Source organism: Rhincodon typus, chromosome 6 (assembly GCF_021869965.1).
Source record: "Rhincodon typus isolate 14 chromosome 6, sRhiTyp1.1, whole genome shotgun sequence".
Lineage (NCBI taxonomy): Eukaryota > Metazoa > Chordata > Chondrichthyes > Orectolobiformes > Rhincodontidae > Rhincodon > Rhincodon typus.
The window spans coordinates 57,259,088-57,280,608 of NC_063337.1; the positions used below are offsets into that span (position 1 = coordinate 57,259,088).

At 42.6% G+C, this 21,521-nt stretch overlaps 1 protein-coding gene across 1 annotated transcript in view; it reads right to left on the reverse strand.

Moving 5' to 3' along the window:
* LOC109931073 (NADP-dependent malic enzyme-like) overlaps positions 1-21,521 on the reverse strand; it is a 169,560-nt gene that overhangs the window by 60,942 nt on the left and 87,097 nt on the right. The window contains exon 6 of the mRNA XM_048598202.1: positions 7,841-8,002. Within this exon, the coding sequence (XP_048454159.1) occupies positions 7,841-8,002 (162 nt within the window). The remainder of the gene's footprint in view (positions 1-7,840; positions 8,003-21,521) is intronic.

The window sequence follows — 21,521 nt, forward strand, 5'->3', positions numbered from 1 at the left end:
TCAGAGGTTTGTACACCGGCTCTATTTCAATGTGCTTGTTGATGGAGATCCGGTTGGAATACCAGGCCTTCAGGAATTCCCTGGTGTGTCTCTGTTTGGCTTGTGCAATTATCAATCTGTTGTTCCAGTTGAAATCGTGTCCTTTATCATCTGTGTGTAGTGAGACAAGTGAGAATTGGTTGAGTCTCTTGGTGGATAGTTGGTGTTCACGTATCTGCATAGTTAATTTTCTTCTGGTTTGGCCTATGTAGTGTTTCTCACAGTCCTTGCATGGTATTTTGTATATTACCCCAGTTTTTCCAGTTTTGGGTATGGGATCCTTTACATTCGTCAGTAGCTGTCATAGGGTGGTTGTCGGTTTGTGGGCTACTCTGATACTTAGGGGTCTGAGTAGTCTTGTGGTCATCTCTGATATATGCTTGATGTATGGTAGGGTGATAAGTGATTCTGGTCGCGTTGTGGCTTCCTGTTGTGGCCTGTCTCGGAGGATTGTGCCCTTCGGGTATCCATTTCTTTTGGAGACTTTGCATAGTTCCGGGTTGCTGCAATGCATTGTGGCTTGTTTGAATAGTGTCCTGTCCATTTCTTTTGAAGACTCCGTATAAGTGTTCCTGTTCTGCTTTGCATCATTCCAAGTTGCTGCAATGTGTTGTGGCTCATTTAAATAGGACACTATAGGACTAGGCATCCATGAGGCACTGTGGACAATCAACAGCAGCAGAATTGTACTCCAGCACAATATGTAACCTCATGGCCCAGCATATGCCCACTCAACCATTATCATCATGCCAGGAGCAGCTCCAGGCATACCTGAAGATGAGGTGTCAATCTGGTGAAGGCACCAAAGATGAGTACTTGCATGCCAAACAGCAAAAGCAGCAAGTGATAGAAACAGTTAAGTGATCCCACAACCAATGGATCAGATCTAAGTCCTGCAGTCCTGCCACATCCAGTCGTGAACGGTGGTGGACAATTAAACAATTCACTGGAGGAGGAGGCTCCACAAATATCCCCATTTTCAATGATGGAAGAGCCCAGCACATCGATGCAAAAAATAAGACTGAAGCATTCCCAGCAATCTTCAGCAAGAAGTGCTGGAGTGGATGATCCAACTTTGCCTCCTCCAAGGGTCCCCAGCATTACGGATACCAGTCTTCAGTCAATTCGATTCACTCCGCATGATATCAAAAAACGGTTGGAAATACTGGATATTGCAAAGGCTACAGACCCTGACAACATTCCAGCAATTGTACCGAAGACATGTGCTCCAGAACTGGCCACTCCCCTAGCCAAGCTGTTCCAGTACAGTTACAACACTGGTATCTACCCAACAATGTGAAAAATTGCCCAAGTATGTCCTGTACACAAAAAGCAGCACAAATCCAACCGGGCCAATTACTGCCCTATCAGTCTACTCTCAATCATCAGTAAAGCGATGGAAGGTGTCATCAATAGTGCTATCAAACAGCACCTGCTCAGCAATAACCTGCTTAGTGACATCCAGTTTGGGTTCTGCCAGGGCCACTCAGCTCCTGACCTCATTATAGCCTTGGTTCAAATATAGACAAAAGAGCTGAATTCCAGAAGTGAGGTGAGAGTGACAGCCCTTGACATCAAGGCTACATTCGATCGAGTGTTGCATCACGGAGCCCTAGCAAAACTGGAATCAATGGGTATTGGGAGCAAACTCTCTGGTGGTTGGAGTCATACCTGACACACAGGAAGGTGGTTGTGGCTGTTGGAGGTTAATCATCTCAGCTCCAGGACACCTCTGCAGGAGTTCCTGAGGGTAGTGCCCTTGGCCAAACCATCTTCAGCTGCTTCATCAATGACCTTCCCTCCATCATAAGGTCAGAAGTGGGGATGTTTGTCGATGATTGCACAATGTTAAGCACCATTCGTGACTCCTCAGATACTGAAGCAGTCCATGTTCAAATGCAACAAGATCTGGACAATATCCAGGCTTGGGCTGACAAGTGGCACATGACATTCATGCCACACAAATGCCAGGCTATGACTATCAGCAATAAGAGGCAATCTAACTACCACCCCATGACATTCATAGTGTTACCATCACTGGATCCCCATTATCAACATCCTGGGGTTATCAATGACCAGAAACTCAACTGGACTCACCACATAGACACAGTGGCTATAAGAGCAGATCAGAAGCTAGGAATATTGTGGCAAGTAACTCACCTCCTGACTCCTCAAAGCCTGTCCACCATCTACAAGGCACAAGTCAGGAGTGTGATGGAATATTCCCCACTTGCCTGGATGAATGCAGCCCCAACAACACTCAAGAAGCTGAAACCATCCAGGACAAAGCAGCCTGCTTGACTGGCACTATATCCACAAGAATCCACTCCCTCCACCACTGATGCTCGCATCCCACAAATGAATAAAAAAAATCTCGATCTGTTCATTGAGAACTGTCAACATCACACTGGCTGTTTCAATTTCTCTGCCCCCTTCACCAACCTATCCTCCCATGAACTGACTGCATTCCGTACTCTCAGATCCAACCCTGATTTCGTAAATAAGCCTATTGATAAGAGTGGTGCTGTTATCTGGCGGACTGACCTCTACATTTAAGAGGCTGAGCACCAGGTGTCAGATACCTCCTCCTGGAACATGACCCCACCAAGCCATTGTGCCCACTATGGTCACCAATCTCAGTTTGTCTGGTAATGTCCCCACCACTGCCCCCAGGCTGGTAGTCTCCCAACCCCACAGAGATTGCTTCTACCTCCTTCCCAAAATTCGCAAACAGGACTGCCTGGGCGGACTCATTCTTTTGCCTGTTCAACCCCTACAGATCCATACCTGCATTCAGTTTCTCCAGCAGTTCATTCCATATGGAAACAACAGCTTAAAAAAAGTTGCCCCACATGTCCTTTTTAAATCTTTCTGCTCTCACCTTAAAATTATGCCCCCGGGTTTTGAAATCCCCTACCCTAGGGAAAAGACACCTGCTATTCATCTTATCGATGCCCCTCATGATTTTATAACCTCTATATGGTCATCTCCACCTCCTATGCTCTAGTGAAAAAGGTTGCAGCCTTTCCAGTCTATTTTTATATCCCAAACTCTCCATTCCCTGCAACATCTTCTCCAGTTTAATAACACCCTTTGGGCGAAAGAAGTGCACACACTACTCCAGATGAGGCCTCACCAACGCCCCGTACGACCTCAGCATGACGTCCCAACTCCTACACTCAAAGGTCTGAGCAATAAAGGCACACGTGCTAAATGCTTTCTTAACCACCCCGTCTACCTGTAATGTAAATTTCAAAGAATTATGCACCTGAACCCCTAGGTTTCAAAAGTCTAAGTTTCAGTGTCCTTGCAGCCAACAGAAATACTTATTTTTGAAAGCCTTATTAAGGTATGCAAACAAATGCAATTCACAGTAACTGCTGATGGTGATTACTGGCAGGGAGTGCATCCAATTTGTTTCTGGGACTTGTTGCCAGCACAATGTTTTAAATGATAGAGTAAAAGATCACAAACTCGATATGTGCTGAGTTTAAATTAATTTAAATTATTTTAAATTCAATAGCGCTTACAATCTTTTGTATTAGTTACGTTGGTTTCGGCCAAATGGTATTGAAAAACAGTGCAATTGAGTGGATCTCCAGACCTTAATGCTCAACACTACTTTTAATTAATTTTTAGTGCAACTAGTAACTGTTGTAGATTCTCAATTTATGCAGATCAGGACAGACAAAGGATGAAATTTAATGCCCTTTCAACAGCACATTCAGATGAGGGTTCTGGGGGGAGGTGGTCATTTAAGGTGGTAGGAGGGTGTGGATTTGGGACCTTGCCACCGTTCTGTCTCCACACAACTATGTTTGGGGCAGGAAGGATTATGAATAACCATTCCTTTGATGAAAGGGGTCAATGTACCATCACCAAGTTTGCAGATGACATAAAAATAGATGGGAAGGCAAGTGGTGGAAATGACACAAGAAGAATTTGCAGATACAGTCAGATTAAGTGAGTGGACAAATACTTGGCAGATGGGATATAACGTGAGAAAGTGAGAGGTTATGTACTTTTGCAGATAAAAGAGCTGAGTATTATTTAAACAGAGAGACTGTAGAAGGTTTTGGCACAGAGGGATTTAGGAGTCTTTGTACATAAAAGACACGCAATGGTATAGTGGTAATGCCACTAGACTAGTAATCTAGACATGGGCACAAATCCTACCCTGGTAGGTGGTGAAATGTGAATTCAGTTTCATTACGGAGGGAATTTTGACCCAATGACACTGAAGGAATGGCAATATATTTCCAAGTCAGGATGGTGAGTGATTGGAGAGGAACACGCTGATGGTAGTCTTCAATCACACCTGCACGTCAACTTCTGACGCACTTGATCCCACTAAAGCCTTTACTTTCTCTCACCCTGGTCATTTTCCTGGTATAGCCTTCATCTCTACCCCCATTAGTTGAAGGGATGCAGACTTGAAGGTTTATGACAGATAACAGATTTTGTCATTCAACAATGCAAAGACAATTCCCAGCTCCTATTTTCCACTACAAACTGCCTTCTTAAACTCCCTATTGTCTTCTCTTCCTTCACAATAAATAGGTACAAGGTGCTCCTAGCATTCTTCATTGCTAAAATTGAGACCACCCATTCTAGGTTTCTGTCCTTTCGCCCAGTCCGCAAAACTCCCCTCTGCCACTGACCTGTAAATATATCATTTACTAGTTTCTGTATCATCTTCCCTCAAGCTCATCTTCTCCATGAGACTGACCTCCTGTTTCCTCCCTCCATCCTCTCCCCACCAAACTGCTCACTATCCAATTTCCCTTCCTGGCCCCCAGGTTATCTAATATTGTTAATGGTTCCATCTCTTAAATTACTATTTCCCTCCCCTACGAATCTGCCATCTGACATCCTTGCTCATTCACTGCAACACATCTAACCATCTTTAATTTTCCTTTCCTCTCCAACATTCTTTAACATCCTGTCACCTCCTAAATCTGTGCCCATCTTTTTCTGAAATTCTACCTTTGTTCCCTACAACCAGGTGTTTGCCCCTGGCACAGCACAGTTACCTGCAACAGGCTATTCTTTCTGCACAATTAACTCTGCAGTCCCCCAAAGATTGATCCTTCCACCTGCTTCCCCCAATGTCTCACCTGCATCTTGCTATTGGTAACAACATTATGAAAGACAGTAGTTTCTGCATGCATGCTGAAAAAAAATTAATTGAATAATTTCATCTTCTACAGGAAAAATCATGGGAATCTATTTATAACAAATTATTAATGTTTACATCATGTAGAATTCCTTGATGTTCATGTAGCTGAGTTCCCCAAGGGAGATGTTATTAATGTTGACTCAACCTTGACTCCATTTTTAAAAAAGATAACTCTCCAGTACTCATCTTTAGTTGTTTCTCCAAATTGGTCATAATGGACAAATAAAATTTCCATGATTGTTGCGTTACCAAATTATTTCCATTTAATTTAAGATGGCCATTCTAAGTAGCGCAGTATTCAGCTAAATTACAGCATTCTGATGTGATCTGCTGTTCTTAAACTTGCATACAAATATCCCTTCTTTGGGAAAATTAGTTGTATATCAAAAACTATTGTATACAACTTCTGTTGGAGGTAGTTTGAGTTAGCTAAATTAACATATTAACTAGTAAGTTTTATATTATTTGTAGTGAAGTGTTGTGAACCATGGAGTACCGTACTTGAGAGATTGGAGAATGTATGTACGTATCTATGTATTTATCAACTTAGTAATCTAAAAGGTGACTCTTCCACAGTTTTGAAAATAATTCAGGTCTGTGTGCTTTTTGTATTTGTTATCACATTTAAGCTGCAAACAACTGGGCCCCCTGTCATTAGTCATTTATGTAAATTATTTGGATGAGAATATAGGAGGCATAGTTAGTAAGTTTGCAGATGACACCAAAATTGGCGGTATAGTAGACAGTGAAGAAAGTTATCTAATAATACATGAAAGGATCTTGATCAATGGGCTAGTGGACCAGGGAATGGCAGATGGAGTTTAATTTAGATAAATGTGAGGTGTTGCATTTTGCTAAGACAAGCCAGGGCAGGACTTAGGAGGGCCATGGACAGTGTTGTCAAACAGGGAGACCTAGGGGTGCAGGTATATAGTTCCTTGAAAGTGGCGTCACAGGGAGGCATGGTGATGGAGAATGTCTTTGGCACGCTTACCTGCATTGGTCAGAGCATTGATACAGGAGTTGGGACATCATGTTACGGCTACAGAAGTCATTGGTAAGGCTATATTTGGAGTATTGTGTATAATTCTGGTCACACTGCCATAGGAAGGATGTTATTAAACTAGAAAGGGTGGGAAAAGAAGATTCACAAGGATGATAGAGAGACTAGAGGGTTTGAGTTATAAGGAGAAGCTGGTTAGGCTGGGGTTATTCTCCTTGGAGCTGAGGAATGAGCTTATAGAGGTTCATTAATCATGTGGGGCATAGATAAGGTGAATAGCCAAAGTCTTTATTTTAAAAACCAGGATAAGGGATTCCACAACTACCCAAAGGGACCTGAGGGGAAACCTTTTCACACAAGGTGATGCATATATGGAACAAGCTGGCAGAGGAAGTGGCAGAGGCGAGCACAATGACAACATTTATAGGACATTTGGACAGGTACATGGACAGGAAAGGTTTAGGGAGATATGGGCCAAACATAGGCAAACAGGGCTAGTTCAGTTTAGGAAACCTGGTTTGTGTGGACAAGTTAGTCCAAAGGGTCTGTTTCAATGCTGTATAACTCTATGACTCTAAAACCCCAATGCTACGTCACACCAACTCTTGACCTCTTCTCTGCCTCATATATATTACCTCTCTCTCTGACATGCAGTTCTGAAAGAGCAGAGGTTTCCATTATTAACTCCACCCTTCTCTCACATCACTGTATCAAGCTAAACAAGACCTTGTGGAATCTTAGCACCTTATTTGATTGTGAGATGAGCTTCTAACCACTTATCTGCTTGATCATTAATAACTCCAACTTCCCCAAAAGTTACATCATCCAACTCTGCCTTCAGCTGATCTGCTGCAGAAACTCCTATCCACACTGGATAATTCCAATACACTCCTTACTGGCCTCCGTCTACCACCCGCATACACTTAAACACATCTAATGATCTGCTGCCAGTATTGGAACACACACCAAATTCCTTCACCTATCGTTCTTGCGTTCATCGACATGTACTGCCTTCTGATCCGACAATTTGATTGTCATCTTTAAACCCCTACCTGGCTGTGCCCTCAGCTTGAGATCTCAACATTCCTCAATTTCAAACTTCTGACACATCGTATATTTTGTTCCAACCAATGGCAACTTGGACCTAAGCTTTGTAATTTCCTTTCAAAGCTTCACGGCATCAGTGTCCTCCGTTAAAGTATTCCTTACAACCAAAATGTTTAAACGTACTATAGTCTCCTGTGGCTTGATGTTGAATATTTTTGACAACATCCCTGTGAAGCATCTTGGAATGTCCTGCTATATAAGCTATATAAATGCACATTGTTATGATGAACAAACATGACACCAAGCAAAAGCCAATTCTTCCAACTCCACTTATGTTCATAACCTCAGAACTTCATTTTTACATCAGCAATATTTGGAATCTCACATTCTCCATCACGATGGTGATCTGTTACGATCAGGTTTTAAATGACAGCACTTGCTTTATGGTTTTCAATTCTGAAAAGATCAGATATTTCAAATATTATTTTCTAAAAGTGGCCTTGAGCTAATAAAGCATATACCAAAATTTTATTCGTTAAAGTTATTACGAGAATTTTTCTTAAAAGGTGTACCTCATTGTCTGTACCAACGTCGAGAAGCACAGGGAGGCAATGCTGTGGATTCACTCCACCGCAGGCTGTGTAGAGAGCTAGTTTTCCCACTGGAATTCCCATTCCGTAGCTTCCAAGATCTCCAAGTCCAAGGATACGTTCACCATCAGTAACAACAATGGCCTTAAAATTATAAGGAAACAAAAATCAGTACAAGTTAAAAGTTGTAACTTAATTTTCAACCCAGGTATAAATAGTGGTTTAAAAAACAACCGATTATCTACATTAAAACATCTGAATCAAATGAATATCTGGTTTAGATCAATATATTAACTTGCTAAGAGAAATATTTTCTCATTATCTTAGCAACAATATTACGCAACAATCAGGAGAACTTCACAACAGATTTGAGTATGATGCGAAGACACTATTTACTTGTTAAGGGAGGATCATGAAATATTTGGCAAATGTAATATTTAAGAATATGTTCTTTAAATGATCTTTCTACATTGACTCTGGTTACTTTTGCAGAATAAAAAATAGTCACAAAAATAATTGAGAAACTTGCATTAATAGAATGATTCATTATATCTCTCTAAAACACAATCGGTATCTACTGTTGTCAAACATGTTAGCCGAGGAGTGGCAGATGGAGTTTAGTTTATATAAATATGAGGTGCTGCATTTTGGAAAGGCAAATTGGGGCAGGAATTATACACTTAATGGTAAGGTCCTGGGGAATGTTGCCGAACAAAGAGGCCTTAGAGTAAAGGTTCATAGTTTCTTGAAAGTGGAGTCGCTGGTAGATAGGATAGTGAAGGCAGTGTTTGGTATGCTTGCCTTTGTTGGTCAGTACATTGAGTATAGGAGTTGGGAGGTCATGTTGCGGCTGTATGGAACACTTTTGGACTACCGTGTGCAATTTTGTTCTCCTTGCTATAGGAAGGATGTTGTGAAACTTGAAAGAGTTCAGACAAGATTTATGAGGATATTGCTGAGGTTGGAGGGTTTGAGCTATAGGAAGAGGCTGAATAAACCGGGATTATTTTCCCTGGAGTGTCGGAGGCTGAGGAGTGAACTTACAGAGGTTTATAAAATCATGAGGGGCATTGAGAGAGGAAGCAGACAAAGTCTTTTCCCCGGGGTGGGGGAGTCCAAAACTAGAGGGCATAGGTTTAAGGTGAGGGGGGCAAGATTTAAAAGGGACCTAAAGAGGCAACTTTTTGGCACAGACGGTGATGCTGACTGGTACAATTACAACATTTAAAAGGCATCTGGATGGGTATATGAATAGGAAGGGTTTAGAGGGATATGGGCCAAATGCTGGCAAGTTGGACTAGATTTGTTTAGGATATCTGGTCAGCATGGGAGAGTTGGACCAAAGGGTCTGTTTCCATACTGTACATCTCTATGACTCTTTATGACTAGACAGACCAGTCATTTGGTACCATCATCTCACTCCTCAAAAATACAACTTTTGACTTCCTGTCCAAACTACCACCCCATCCCCAACCCAAATTCAGTGAATATGTTGCCACCTATCAGATCTGTTCCCATCTTTCCTGGACCTTCTTGTTGAATCTGTCCTATCAGATTTGTGCCAAACAACTGCTATTGAAGTTACAAATGTGACTGTGACAAAGATAAACTTCCCATTATTGTGCTTTATGAACTGCCTGGAAACTTTGACATAATTGAACAGACCATCCATTAGGCTAATGCAAAGAATAGGGTATCCTATGTAACTTGTTAGCCAAAAACGTGCACAGAATGCACCTAACACAAGAAAAACAACCTAATGTCATTGTTATTTGCAAAAGTTATCAATCTCTTCATTAGGCATTGCAATCTTTCCATTATTTCCAGTTTTTGATTAAGGGTCTTAATGTGAATGAAATTGCTTTTCTTTTACACTGTCTACCTTATCTGGCCTATGCAATAATCAAAGGAAAGTACTTCCTTTCGCCAATACTACAAGGATCACAGATTTACAGGACATTGGTGAGGCCACTTCTGGAATACTGTGTACATTTCAAGTTGCTCTGCTATACAAAGGATATTATTAAATTAGAAATGGTGCAGAAAAAGGTTCACAAGGATGTTCCCCGGACTGGAGGGTTTGGATTATAAGGAGAGGCTGGATAGGCTGGGACTTTTTTCCCTGGAGTGTTTAAGGTTGAGGGGTGACCTTAGAGCTTTATAAATTCATGAGGGGCATAGATAAAGCGAACGGCAAAAGTCTTTTCCGTTGGGTAGGGGAGTTAAAAACCAGAAGGTATAAGTTTAAGGTGAGAAGGGAAAGATTTAGAAGGGTCTTGAGGGGCAACCTTTTCATACAGAAAGTGGTTCACAGATGGAATGAGCTGCCAGAGGAAGTGGTAGGTGCAGGCACAGTTACAACATTTAAAAGACATTGCGCTGGTGCATGAATAGGAAAGGTTTAGAGAGATATGAGCCAAATGCAGGCAAGTGGGATGAGTTTAGTTTGGGAAACCTGGAGGACAGTGGTTCAGTGGTTAGCACTGCTGCCTCACAGCACCAGGGACCTGGGTTCAATTCCAGCCTCGGGTGACTGTTTGTGTGGAGTTTGTATGTTCTCCTTGTGGGTTTGTGCCAGGTGCTCCGGTTTCCTTCCACAGTCCAAAAATGTGCAGGTTAGGTGGATTGGCCATGCTAAATTGCCCATAGTGTCCAGGGATGTGTAGGTTAGGTGGTTTAACCATGGGAAATGTAGGGTTACAGGGTAGGGCAGAGAGTCAGCGTGGACTTGTTGGGTTGAACGGCCTGTTTCCACACAGTATGATGCTATGAATTGGACCGAAGGGTCTGTTTTGATGCTGTGAGAAAGACTTTATTTTATTTTATGTTGTCAGTAGTACTGGCCTGAAGATGGCAGCCTATGAGGGTGGCCGAAGTGGAGTGTATCAATGGCTTCAAAAGACAATTTTCCCTGAGAACATATTATACAGTGTTAGTTGCACACAGCCCTGTTTTCAATAATGGTTTGCAGATACCTGATATACTGTGTACCATATCATACAAGAGTGATTGACAATGTTGAGCTAAGATCTGCCACAACTTCATCCTGAATTAGATTGACACTTTCTACAGAATACAGGTGCAACTCTCCCTACATAGAACGCTTTGGATTTGGTTCTATTAAATATGTTTGCCATTATTCTGTTCATTTCAAGGTGTTATCTAAATCAGCATTTCTGAGCCTGAGATTCAAACGTCCCGCTTCACTTTGCACTTTTCGTATCCTTGAGCATCCTGCATTGTGCTTTTGAATCGAAATGATTATGTAAGTGGAAAAAGGTTGGAGGCACTCACGCCCTCACTGCTCTGCCAACATAACTTTTTTTTTTAAACAAGTTCCTGCTCCTTCCTACCTCTGCAACTAGTTTCCCGTTATTTGCCATGTTAATATTGAATCTTCACCTCTTCAAGATTAAACAGGATTTGTCCACATGAAACAATGGGAAGGATTTTCCAAAGACTGGCAATCTCACGTGGCTCAGGTCGGTGGGAAGGTAGGTTGGGGCCAGTGGGAGTCAAAGTGTGCGAAATAAGTATTGGGTCAGTTTAATAGTTACTCAGGAGTTAGACTATGTAAAAGGAAGCAATGGCCTTGTGGTATTGCTGTTAGACTATTAATTCAGAGACTCAGGTAGTGTTTTGGGGTCCCAAGTTCATATCCTACCATGGCAGATGGTGGATCTTGAATTCAATAAAGAGAGTCTGGAATTAAAAGTTTAATGTGATCGTGAAACTGTTGTTAATTGTTGGAAAAACCCATCTGGTTTACAAATCTTTGAGAAGAAAATTGTCAACTTTACCTGGCCCACCCTACATGTGACTCTAGTGCCAAAGCAATGTGGTTGACTCTTAACTGCATTCTGCGCAATTGAGTATGCGCAATAAATGCTGTTCGAGCTAATAATGCCCTTGTCCCGTGAATAAATAATTTTTAAAAATTAACAATACTATTTCTCGCTTTCAGCGGTGGGAGTGGTGAGAGCATGAGCCAGGGGGCAGCCGGGAAGGTAGGCTTTTCTTTATAAAAACTTACCTCGTGAAGTAGCAGCCTTCTTGCTTTCAGTGGCAGGAGTGGTGACAGCGCGAGCCAGGAAGTGAACTACTATGTTCGGGCATCGGCTAAACCTGAAACACGACACGTGTAGTGTCTCCCACCCATCTTCCTCCTCTAACCAAAAAAAAGACTGTGTGGATGGTCGGTAAGGTAAGGTTTTTAGTCTTTATTCTTCTGGAAATCTAGAGTAGAGGGAATGGAAGCAGTTGCATGCTCCTCTTGTAGGATGTGGGAGGTAAGGGTCACTACTGGTGTCCTTTCTGACTTCACCTGCGAGAAGTGCACCCAACTCCAGCTCCTCACAGACCGTGTTAGGGAACTGGAGCTAGATGAACTCCGGATCATTTGGGAGGGTGAGGGGGTGATAGAGAGGAGTTATATGGAGGTGGTCACACCCAAGGTACAGGACAAAGGTCGCTGGGTGACTGTCAGGAGGGGGAAAGGGGATAGGCAGACAGCGCAGGGATCCCCTGTGGCCATTCCCCTCAATAATAAGTATACCGCTTTGGATACTGTTGCGGGGGACATCCTACCAGGGGAAGGCCATAGTGGCCAGGTCTCTGGCACTGAGCCTGGCCCTGTGGCTCAGAAGGGAAGTGGGGAGAATAGGTGAGCGATAGCGATAGGAGATTCATTGGTTAGGGGAACAGACAGGAGATTCTGTGGTACCAAGCAAGGCTCCTGGATGGTATGTTGCCTCCCAGGTGCCAGGGTCGAGTTTTCAGGATTCTTAAGGGGGTGGGAGAGCAGCCAGAAGTCGTGGTACATTTCGATACCAATGACATAGCTAGGAAGCAGGTTGAGGACCTGAAAAGTGATTATAGGGAGTTAGGATGGAAGCTGAAAGCCAGGATGAGTACAGTAGTAATCTCAGGATTACTACCGGTGCCCCGGGCTAGTGAGGCTAGAAACAGAGAGAGCGCGCAGCTGAACACATGGCTACAGAGCTGGTGTAGGAGGGAGGGCTTCAGGTTTGTGGATCATTGGGATACCTTCTGGGGTAGGTGGGACCTGTACAGGAAGGATGGGTTGCACCTGAACTGGATGGGCACCAATATCCTGGGTGGGAGGCTTGCTAGAATTCTTCGGGAGGGTTTAAACTAGTTCAGCAGGGGGATAGGAACCGGAGCTACAGATTAGAGGATGGGGCAGCCAATGTACAGACAGATAGAGCAAGCAGAGAGTCAATGAGGAAGGATAATAGGGCAAAGTGGCAGTCAGTGAGACGGGTTTAGGTGTGTCCACATCAATGCAAGAAGTGTCAGGAATAAGGGTGACAAACTTAGAGCATGGATCAGTACTTGGAACTACAATGTTGTGGCCATTACGGAGACTTGGATAACACAGGGGCAGGAATGGTTGTTGGATGTTCCGGGGTATAGATGTTTCAAGAGAAACAGGGAGGGAGGTAAAAGAGGTGGGGGAGTGGCATTGCTAATCAGGGGTGGTATCACAGCTGCAGAAAGGGAGGTCGTCAAGGAGGGTTTGTCGACTGAGTCAGTATGGATGGAAGTCAGAAACAGGAAAGGAGCAGTCACTTTATTGGGAGTTTTCTACAGACCCCCGAAGAGCAACAGATTCACTGAGGAACAGATTGGGAGACAGATTTTGGAAAGGTGCAGAAGTAATAGGGTTGTTGTCATGGGGCACTTCAACTTCCCTAATATAGACTGGAACGTCCTAAGTGCAAATAGTTTGGACGGAGTAGGTTTTGTCAGGTGTGTCCAGGAAGGATTTCTGACTCAATATGTAGATAGGCCGACTAGAGGGGAGGCCATACTGGATTTGGTGCTTGGCAACGAACCAGGTCAGGTGTCAGATCTCTCGGTGGGAGAGCATTTCGGTGACGATGATCACAACTCCCTGACTTTTACTACAGTCATGGAGAGGGATAGGAGCAGACGGTATGGGAAAGTATTTAATTGGGGGAGGGGGAATTACAATGCTATTAGGCAAGAACTAAGGAGCACCAACTGAAATCAGATGTTCTCAGGGAAGTGCATGATAGAAATGCGGAGGTTTAGGGAGCAATTGCTACAGGTACTGGATAAGTTTGTCCCACTGAGGCAAGGAAAGGATGGTAAAGTGAAGGAACCTTGGATGACAAGACATGTTGAACACCTATTCAAGAGGAAGAAGGAAGGTTGAGGAAGCAAGGATCGGACAGGGCTCTAGAGGTCTACAAGGTAGCCAGGAAGGAACTGAAGAATGGACTTAGGAGAGCTAGAAGGGGGTATGAGAAAACCTTGGCGGGTAGGATCAAGGAAAACCCCAAGGCTTTCTATACTTATGTGTGGAACAAGACGATGGCCAGAGTGAGGGTAGGGCCAATCAGGGATAGTGGAGGGAACTTGTGTGCGGAGTCAGAGGAGGTAGGGGAGCTCCTTAATGAATACTTTGCTTCAGTATTCACCAGTGAGAGGGACCTTGATGTTTGTGAGGACAGCATGAAACAGGCAGATATGCTCGAACAGGTTGTTGTTAGGAAGGAGGATTTGCTAGAAATTTTGAAAAACATGAGGATAGATAATTCCCCTGGGCCAGACGATATACCCAAGGTTACTACGGGAAGCGAGGGAAGAGATTGCTGCCCCTTTGGCAATGATCTTTGTGTCCTCACTGTCCACTGGAGTAATGCCAGAAGATTGGAGGGTGGCAAATGTCATTCCCTTGTTCAAGAAAGGGAATAGGGATAATCCTGGAAATTACAGACCAGGCAGTCTTACTTCTGTGGTGGGCAAATTATTGGAGAGGATTCTGAGAGATAGTATTTATGATTATTTGGAAAAGCACAGTTTAATTAGAAATAGTCAGCATGGCTTTGTGAGGGGCAGGTTTTGCCTCACAAGTCTTATTGAATTCTTTGAGCATGTGACAAAACACATCGATGAAGGTAGAGCAGTGGATGTGGTGTATATGGATTTTAGCAAGGCTTTTGATAAGGTTCCACATGGTAGGCTCATTCAGAAAGTAAGGAAGCATGGGATTCAGGGAAATCGGGCTGTCTGGATACTAAACTGGCTGTCCAATAGAAGACAGAGGGTGGTAGTAGATGGAAAGTATTCAGCCTGGAGCTCGGTGACCAGTGGTGTGCTGCAGGGATCTGTCCTGGGACCTCTGCTCTTTGTGATCTTTATAAATGACTTGGATGAGGAAGTGGAAGAGTGGGTTAGTACGTTTGCCGATGACACAAAGGTTGGTGGATTTGTTCACAGCGTGGAGGGCTGTTGTAGATTGCAACGGGACATTGACAGGATGCAGAGCTGGGCAAAGAAGTGTCGGATGGAATTCAACCCTGTGAAGTGATTCATTTTGGAAGGTCGAATTTGAATGCAGAATACAGGATTAATGGCAGGATTTTCGGCAGTGTGGAGGAACAGAGGGATCTTGGGATCCACGTCCATAGATCCCTCAAAGTTGCGACCCAAGTTGTTGGGTTGTAAAGAAGGCGTATGGTGTGTTGGCTTTCATTGGCAGGGGAATTGAGTTTAAGAGCTGTGAGGTTATGCTGCAGCTCTATAAAACTCTGGTTAGACTACACTTGGGATATTGTGTTCAGTTCTGGTCACCTCATTACAGGAAAGATGTGGATGCTTTAGAGACGGTGCAGAGGAGATTTACCAGGATGCTGCCTTGACTGGAGGGCAGGTCTTATGAGAAAAGGCTGAGGGAGCGAGGGCTTTTTTCATTGGAGCGAAGAAGGATGAGAGGTGACTTGATAGAGGTTTACAAGATGATGAGAGGCACAGATAGATTGGATAGTCAGACACTTTTTCCCAGGGTGGAAATGACTATTACAAGGGGGCATAATTTTAAGGTGATTGGAGGAATGTATAGGGGAGATGTCAGAGGTAGGTTCTTCACACAGAGAGTGGTGGGTGTGTGGAATGCGCTGCTGGCAGTGGTAGTGGAGTCAGATACTTTAGAGACTTTTAAACGACTGTTGGATAAGCACATGGAAGATAGTAAAATGTAGAGTATTGAGGGTAGATTGATCTTAGTAGGGTAATAGGTCGGCACAACATCGTGGGCCGAAGGGCCTGTACTGTTCTAGGTTCTATGTTCGTGAGTTACTGTTATATTTAATTTCATCGCAATACTCTGAATTCTCCGATTTAATTGAAGACTTTAGGAGGGGTCCAGGGAAAAAGGAATTATCCACAGAATTGTCAACTGCCTGGTCAATTCCCTTGGAGCCCGCTATATGGGCCTAATGACTGGTCATCAAAAAAGCTGAGCCAATTCCAATGTATTCAAGAAGCCAAGATGCACCACTTTGTGTATAATTGGACTTTCTAAAGAAGCCAATGAGCAAAAGTGGCATTACAGTCTTTTGAATCCATTTTCACCTTTGTTAAGACCATAAGACATATGAGCAGAAATTAGGCTGTTCGGCCCATTGAGTCTGCTCTGCCATTCAGTCATGGCTGATACGTTCCTCAACCGCATTCTCCTGCTTTCTCCTGTAACCCTTGATCCCCTTGATAATCAAGAACCTATCTATCTCAGTCTTAAATATACTCAATGATCTGGCCTCCACAGCCTTCTGTGGCAGTGAATTCCAGAGATTCACCACTCTCTGGCTGAAGAAGTTTCCCCTTATCTCCGTTCTAAAAGGTCTTCCCTTTCCTCTTAGGCTGTGCCCTCGGGTGCTAGACTCTCCTACCAATGGAAGCATCTTCCCAACATCCATTTTGTCCAGGGCATTTGGTATTCTGAAAGTTTCAATTAGATCCCCCCTCATCCTTCTAAACTCCAATGAGTATAGTCCCAGAGTCCTCAAAAGTTCCTCATATGTTAAGCTTTCCATTCCTGGGACTATTCTTGTGAACCTCCTCTGAACCCGCTCCAGGGCCAGTACATCCTTCCTGAGATATGGGGCCCAAAACTGCACACAATACTCCAAATGTGGCCTGACCAGAGCCTTATAAAGCCTCAGTAGTACATCCCTGCTTTTATATTCAAGTCCTCTCAAAATAAATGCCAACATTGCATTTGCCTTCCTGACTACTGACTCAACCTGCAAGTTTACCTTGAGAGAATCCTGGACTAGAACTCCCAAGTCTCTTTGCACCTCAGACTTCTGAATTTTTTCCCCATTTAGAAAATAGTCCATGCTTTTATTCTTCTTACCAAAGTGCATGACCTCACACTTTCCCACTCCATCTGCCACTACTTTGCCCAATCTCCGAGCCTGTCCAAATCCTTCTGAAGCCTTGCCACCTCCTCAATACTACCTGTCCCTCCACCTATCTTTGTATCATCTGCAAACTTAGCCAGAATGCCCACAGTTCCTTCATCGAGATCATTAATGTACAAAGTGAAAAGTTGTGGTTGGTCCCAGCACTGACCCTTGCAGAACACCACTTGTCACCGATTGCCATCCTGAGAAAGACCCCTTTATACCCACTCTCTGCTTTCTGCCAGACAGCCAATCTTCTATCCATGCCAACACCTTGCCTCTAACACCGTAGGCCCTTATCTTATTCAGCAGCCTCCTGTGTGGCACCTTATCAAAGGCCTTCTTGAAGTCCAGGTAGATAACATCCATTGGCTCTCCTTGGTCTACCCTGCTCATTACTTCCTCAAAGAATTCTAGCAGATTTGTCAGGCATGACCTCCCCTTGATGAAACCATGCTGACTTTGCCCTATTTTACTCTCTATTTCCAAATATTCAGAAATCTCATCCTTTACAACGGACTCCAAAATCTTACCCACGACCGAGGTTAGGCTAATCGGCCTGTAATTTTCCATCTTTTGCCTTACTCCCTTTTTAAACAGGGGTGTCACGTTAGCGATTTTCGAGTCCTCTGGGACCCTCCCTGACTCTAGCGATTCCTGAAAGATCACCACTAATGCTTCCACTATCTCTTCAGCTATCTCCTTTAGAACTCTGGGGTGTAGTACATCTGGTCCAGGTGATTTGTCCACTTTCAGGCCAATCAGTTTTACTCACACCTTTTCCTTGGTGATGGCCACCATACTCAGCTCTGCCCCCTGACTCTCTTGAATTTTAGGAATTTTACTCATGTCTTCCACCGTGAAGACTGACGTGAAGTAATTATTCAGTTCCTCAGCCATTTCCTTGTTCCCCACGACTATCTCTCCACCGTCATTTTCCAGTGGTCCAATGTCCACTTTTGCTTCTCTTTTGCCCTTTATCTACCTAAAGAAACTCTTACAATCTTCATTTATATTACTGGCTAGCTTACCCTCATATTTAATCTTCTCCCTCCTTATTTTTTTTTTGTTGCCCTCTGTCGGTCTTTGTGAGCTTCCCAGTCCTCTGGTTTCCCACTGCCCTTCACCACATTATATGCTTTCTCTTTTGCTTTTATGCTATCCCTGACTTCCTTAGTCAGCCAAGGTTGCCTCATCCTCCCTGTACCATGCTTCTTTTTCCTAGGGATGAATTTTTGCTGCATCTCTTGAATTATTCCCAGAAACTCCTGCCATTGCTGTTCCACTGTCTTTCTGCTAGGCTCCTCTTCCAGTCAATTCTGCCCAGCTCCTCCCTCATACTTCTGTAGTCGCCTTTATTCAGCTGTAATACCATTACCTCTGATTCTGTCTTCTCCCTCTCAAATTGCTGAGTAAATTCGATCATATTACGATCACTGCCTCCTAAGGGTTCCTTTACCTTAAGCTCCCTTATTACATCTGCCTCATTGCACAACACTAAATCCTGTATTGCCTGTTCCCTTGTGGGCTCCACCACAAGCTGCTCCAAAAAGCCATCTCGTAGACATTCCACAAACTCCTTTTCTTGCAATCCACCACCAACATAATTTTCCCAGTCCACCTGCATATTGAAATCCCCCGTGATCATTGTGACTTTGCCTTTCTTACACGCCTTTTCAATCTCCTGGTGTATCTTGCACCCCAGCTCCTGACTACTGTTTGGAGGCTTGTACACAACCCCAACTATGGCTTTTTTTTTTTACCTTTGCGGTTCCTCAATTCTACCCACACAGATTCTACACCATCTGACCCTACTTATTTTCTCCTATTGATTTAATTTCATTTCTCACTAATAAGGCAACCCCACCCCCTCAGCCCACCTGCCTATCTTTTCGATAGGATGTATATCCTTGGATATTCAGTTCCCAATCCTGATCCCCTTGCAGCCATGTCTCCGTGATGCCTACTACGTCATACCTGTTTCGATCTGCACCACAAGCTCAATTACCTTATTCCTTATACTGTGTGCATTTAGATATAACACCTTCAGTCCTGTATTAACTCTCTTTAATCTGTTCTTTAATCTGTTAAAGAAGGTTACATTCCAAAGGTAACCCTGAAAATTACTTCTCTTTCATCAGTTTACTGGATATTAATACAATGCTGTAGTAGCTGTGGGTTCTTCTGTTACAATGTTGTAACATAACCTGTTTTCAATCATTCAAGATTTCCTAGTGCTCATCAACTGCTTTATGCTGATGTCAGTCTTTACAAAATCCATCTTTCCTCTTAACATTTTGAGGCATGAACTAATGTGTACCTCAATCTATTTTGAGCCATTTTACCTTAAAAATGGCAACACATTTGCTTCACAATTATTCATTTTAATTAGGCTGTAGTTATTTAGGAAAATATGTTGCTCCTGCCTTCTCCAGTAAATAAAGTGGAAGAAGCAATTAATCAGAACAATAATCATTGTTTATTGTGCTCATCTACAGTTTTTGCGCATTAATACCGTTTTAGCTTTCTCCCAAACGAATATGAAAAATTCTGCATGTTGAGTTTTGTGTCTACAAAGATGTCTGCCCAGATTTTCTCTTCACCCTTTCAGTTCAAGTTTGCATTCTTTCTTTAATCCTTCTACATCTAAGATCAGAGAATAATCTGGTTTCCTCTACTTGGATTTTTGATTGAGACGTAAACAAGTTCAGAGTTCCAGACAGTTTTCTGTGGAGTCGGTTGTCCTCTTTTAGTCTGCTGTCAGCTTGTCATTCTTCAGTAATTGTGCACTTTGATGCTACAGTATTGGACTGGTGAGACTTTCCTGGGAGGCCCAACATGAAACTAATTTAAAACTTAGCTGTTTCTACAAGTAACATTTAGCTCAAATTGCTGTTTAAACCAAGCTTCTGAAATTTAGTTTGGACATGCAATTTTTATTTAACTGCTGAAATAGTTATTTTATTAACAATTAGTAATTTTTTCTGTAGGAAGAACTGCAGTTATTTCCAGCTGTAATAATTTTAATCTTTCAATCATGATTGAGTACAACCAGTATGGTGGTATGTTGAATTTAATCAGGCTTTAAGGTTGGACAGTTATACAGTTAAAATGTATCATGACACGTGAGACCCTGTTCAGATCAGATAAGATGGTTGATACAAACAACATTTTCTTCCTCTCAGTGCTTCATGTCTTCATAACTTTTCAAACTATACATGAGTTTAGAGTTACTCTCCACTAAGCGCACTGAGGCCTCCCAAAGTTTCATACTTCATACCTTTTCTCAGGGACGGATCCCCTTGATCATTAGCAAGGTATTTTGCCCAATGACTATGTACTTGATACTGAAATACACCACATCAAGTTCTTTGTCTAAATATTGGTGGAAAAACCCACTTTTAATGTTAATCATGTCATGCCCTGGAGAGGAAAAATAGACAAGTCAAGGATGAAAATTGACCTTTGACTTTATGACTGTTACTTCTCTACTAATCTGTCTCTTCTGATCTCGTACTGTACTAAATTATAGTTTGAATGAAATCTGAATGTAGCCTGTATCGAATTGCAGACCATTGTTCTGGCAACCATTAGTTTCTGAAATTTGTTTTCTACATTTTCTGGTCAACAGTAACTTCTGATTGGCAATTCTCCCCACACTAATTCAATTCATTTTAAACTGGGGTCACTTCTTTGTTTTTTTGTTAACATGTTTCTTCCATATTTTTAACCGTATTTTTAGTTGTTTAATTTGCCAATATAGGAATTTAGCATGTAAAGTCGTTATAGGAAAAAATGTTTTAATGTATTTTCTGATAAAGTTCTACAGAATCTAACTGCAGCTTTTAAACATTTTAATGGGAAAGTGGATTGACTTCAAGTCATCGCACTGAAGTTGCAATTTTCATTAAAGCAACTACAAATTTAAAATGAGGATTTACTGTATTAATTTGTCTTGAATTTTTTTTATATTCAGTCATTGGACATGAGCGTTGCTGGCTGGTAAGCATTAATTGCCTGCCCCTAGTTGCCCTCGAGAAGGTGGTGGTGAACTGCCTTCTTGAACTGCTGTCGTCCATCTGCTGTAGATTGACTCATTGTCCTTAAGGAGGGAAATCCATTTGCAAACCTAAGGAAGAAAATTATGGCCAGTGCGTCAATTTCCACTCTCCTTTCCCTCAAAATCTTTGATTGTATTTCATCCTGTATTGGAGCCTTTTCAAATTTAAGTACGGTAAGCCTCTCCATTACCTCCACCTTACCAATATTAATCCTTCAAATATCTGAATTAACCTCATCATTTACCAAGTCCTGCGCAGCAGTTTCTTCCTTGGTAAAGACAGATGCAAAGTATTCATTTATGACCGAATTTATACTTCACCATTTTTCATAAATGCTCTTTTTGATCTCCAATCGATCTCAATCAT